The 3,504-nt window shown below is 45.9% G+C and overlaps 2 protein-coding genes across 2 annotated transcripts; both read right to left on the bottom strand.

Moving 5' to 3' along the window:
* Positions 1–731: 731 nt before the first annotated feature.
* FIBRA_09255 (uncharacterized protein) lies at positions 732–1,556 on the bottom strand (the record flags this gene model as incomplete). The annotated part of the gene is made up of 1 exon (XM_012321572.1): positions 732–1,556. One exon carries the CDS (start codon positions 1,554–1,556, stop codon positions 732–734), a length of 825 nt encoding a protein of 274 aa, XP_012176962.1.
* A 624-nt stretch (positions 1,557–2,180) lies between these two features.
* Positions 2,181–3,422, bottom strand: FIBRA_09254 (uncharacterized protein; the record flags this gene model as incomplete). The annotated part of the gene is made up of 3 exons (XM_012321571.1): positions 2,181–2,222; positions 2,276–3,042; positions 3,407–3,422. The coding sequence occupies 3 exons, from the start codon at positions 3,420–3,422 to the stop codon at positions 2,181–2,183; spliced, it is 825 nt and encodes a 274-aa protein (XP_012176961.1).
* Positions 3,423–3,504: the final 82 nt, after the last annotated feature.

Genomic DNA, 3,504 nt, shown 5'->3' with positions numbered 1-3,504 from the left:
AACAGGCGTCGACCAAAACCCCGCTCGTTATCCTCATCAGAATCTACCTCCAAGATATGACCTAACAGACTTGGCGAGCGTGAAGGTTCAACAATCTTCAAGATCTTGACCTTCCGGTGTTTTTTCTTTGAAGGGCCCGGTACAGCTTCTGGTGTAATGGCTGCTGCTTCAATGGCCTTTACTGGTTTCTGAGGGTTGCCAGTTCCCTTAGACTTTCGCACAACTTGAATTTCTATGTCCAAATCATCATTGCTAGACAATTCAATTTGTCGAATTCTTCTAAACTGAGGTTTAGAGAAATCTGGTAATTTCCCTTTGCCACCTCCAGTACTAGAAGTTGTGTTTGCTGCTGCGGGCCTAGCCGCAGAGTCTCCTGTTTTCTTATTAGGGCATGTTCTGCCCCAATGTCCCGGCTTGCCGCAAATGTAACATACACCTTTTTTCTGTGCTTCCTGCATACTCAACGCATTGCCTTCCTGTCGCTTCTTTGGATCAGGATTGCTCCTTTGCTGTTGAGTTGGCCTCGAGCCAGATTGCTTCTGCTTGAATGTATTATCCACCTCCATGGCATTCGGATCCTTGTATGCTGGTCCTATTGAAGATACAGATTGATGAATATCCATGTCTTTACAAATGTCGAGTACGTAATCACAGTACTCCGACCATTTCTTGGGCCATTGGGAACTTCCCCTTGCCGCAAGGACATTTTTAATCTCTCTGTGCAATCTATCTTAGATTGCAGCGATTAATTCATTATCTGTTGACTTCATGAGGTCTGCCAGACCTCTGAATTCTCCAATAAACTTGGCAGTGTCAGCTGCCGAGACCTTGTCATATTTCCTAAGCATCTTTAGGAATTCTTGACGTGCATCTTCTTCTTGATCCATCATGGTAAAGGCCCTCCTCATTTGGTGTAGGAAATCTTCATATTTCCCCAAATCTTTGGCGTCTTTAACCATGCAATAATAATTACCGGCCACTACGTGGGCGCGGCCTTCCAACAAAGCAAGTACACCGGTAATTTGGTCTCTGTCCGAAGTTACTTTTTGGTGCGTGTACCATACAGCCAGTTTTTCAACGAATTGTTCAAAGGTCTGTTCCTTTGAATTGTTTGCGAACCTTCCTGGTTGCACAATCCTGAACCTTCTTTCCTCTTGTTCGTGCGACATGCTTGTTGCAGGTTGTTGTGCCACTTGTGCCACATGTTGATTTAATTGCTCTACGAGCACAGTATAATCCGTCCTCAATTGTACATTCGCATTTTCTACTGCAGCCAGGCGAACATTGGCAGCTGTTATTTCAGACTGCTGGTCTGAAAGTCTTTGCTCCAATTGCCCTGTCTGCGTAAATACATCCTTGAAAACTCGTTGAATCTCTAGTTGGAGTGATTGGGTGGTAGATTCTAAGATCTCCTTCCAAGCTACTCTAGTGACTTCATTGTTTTCTCTAGGATAGTATCTTGCTATTACATGCTCGTCGATTTGAGGGTTTAATAGATACCAAGAGAGGTCGGGTTCAACTCCTGCCATTGGTATAGGTGTAGAAGATGTCGACATGATAAATTTAGGATATGTGGTACAATTTCGTAGTAAGTGTCCTTTTGTTTACTACTGACATCCGATTGATTAAAGATAAATTTCTTCAGAGAGTATTATTCCAAATAATACTATCTCTGCCCAACTCCACATGATCACTTTCTCGTAATATCTCCTTCACTAATCACCCAAGGTTTCTGTACCTGGCATCACCAAACTTGTCCCTGACTTCGATTTATGAACTACACAAGTAACCTCCTGGTTATCGGTCTGTATACGTCTGCGCCGCGGTAGTTAATATTGGATAGGATGCCTCCTATCCATCTTATTAAGAACCTTATCTGCTCCTGCTGTGTCGTACTCAGCAATGAGTAGCCTGTCTTATGCTGCAGACCCTGCAGATCGCAATGGATGCGATTAAGGTGTTGCTTGTTAACAAAAGCGGATGAGTCTTCTCTCCTCCTTCGTTGTCTGTGGGTCTGACGTACCCCTTCAGCTCTTGTATAGGGCTGTGGTACGTACTCGACCGTTTGTTCTGGTCCCACTCGGAACCTGTCGATGTCCTCTTGGACACTGTTTGTGATTGGGGTAGGGGGTCGTGTATGAGAGTAGGGGTGATAGTACCTCTGCTCTCCCAGGGTGTCCCTAAGAGTCATCCTCCTGCTTTGCAGCCAAGGAGGGAAAGGTCTTGAGGGGGCCACGCGTTCTCGCTGATCTCCTTCCGAGATCAAATCGCTTACACTAGACTCGCTGCTGATTACGGCTGAGGAGGCTATTGGTTCCTCCGCTATTTCTCCGGTACTTTCCACATATTCTAGAGAATCTTCTTCTTGCTCCCGTGTTTCTTCAAGGCCTTCTGCAAGTCCTAGAAAATCGGGGTGAAGACGATTGTCTTCGTAGGTGGGGGGTGCTGGGATATAGGCTGGTGGTGGTGGCGAATAGGGAGGTGCTGCTGACCTCGCTATCTCGTTGGCGAAAAGTGATATTGCTGGTGCGGCACTCAAGTCAAAGTCATTCGGGTCGCCGCCTGATTCTTCTGTTTGAGCCCGCTCGACTACTCCACTGATCAGATTGTGCTGGACCGCAGCTAGAATAAATTCAGCTTCTGGTCCTCCTACTCTACGCCAGAGTTCTTCTTCTTTGTATTGACTCCTCGAGATTTCTATTAAATCAGGAGAGTCCGCGATACGTCGTAAGAACCACTGTGTGGGTATGGGTTGTCGAGGTGATGAGGGGATAGGCGACTCGCTTGCCTGTACTTCTTCTGCTACTTCCGAATCCTGTTCTCCTAATCGGATTGACTCCCGCAGAGTCTCTGCAAGTCCAATATATTCTCTGAAGAGCTCTTCTTCAGCAGGTCTATTGAGACCTCCAGCTGCAAGAGTTGCTAGATGTCCTTCGACGAATTGCAACTGTTCAGTAGGTGTCCCAAAGAATGGGAAAGAGGAGGGGGATGGGGTGTGAGCTTCTTGAAGGTCCTGGGCAAACTGGGAAGCATGCAACGACACTTCCCGAGGGAATAAGTTTATCTGTAAAACAAACGAGATGGGCACAAGAAGGAAAGTGGTCAATGATGACAATCAACTAATAGGATAGTCTGATCTTTATGTCAAGGTATCGCCCTTGACCCTAACCCTAACTCTAACCCTAAACTCACTGGTGTGGTATAGAAGTTGCAAGAGGAGTAGCTAACTCAGAGTAGAGTCGAGAGAAGTAGACGATGTATGATCTAAGAAAGATCAGACTGTTGTTCTACGCTGTATTACTCTGGTTTTTATACATGAGGGGCCAGACCCCTAATACTACTGGTAGTACACCTAACACCTAGGCTGACTGATGCTCTTAATACGCTATTGTCTATCTAAGAATACCTAGTGTGTGAGCCATCACCATGTGTTCGGCCAGCAGTCTGATATGTGATGATCACCTGAATGACCGTGTGTGTCTCTGGTACAAATGGGGAAATCTT

This window comes from Fibroporia radiculosa, assembly GCF_000313525.1.
Source record: "Fibroporia radiculosa TFFH 294 genomic supercontigs, scaffold20269, whole genome shotgun sequence".
NCBI lineage: Eukaryota > Fungi > Basidiomycota > Agaricomycetes > Polyporales > Fibroporiaceae > Fibroporia > Fibroporia radiculosa.
The sequence above is the reverse complement of the archived record's forward strand: the minus strand, read 5'-3'. Positions and strand labels throughout refer to the sequence as shown.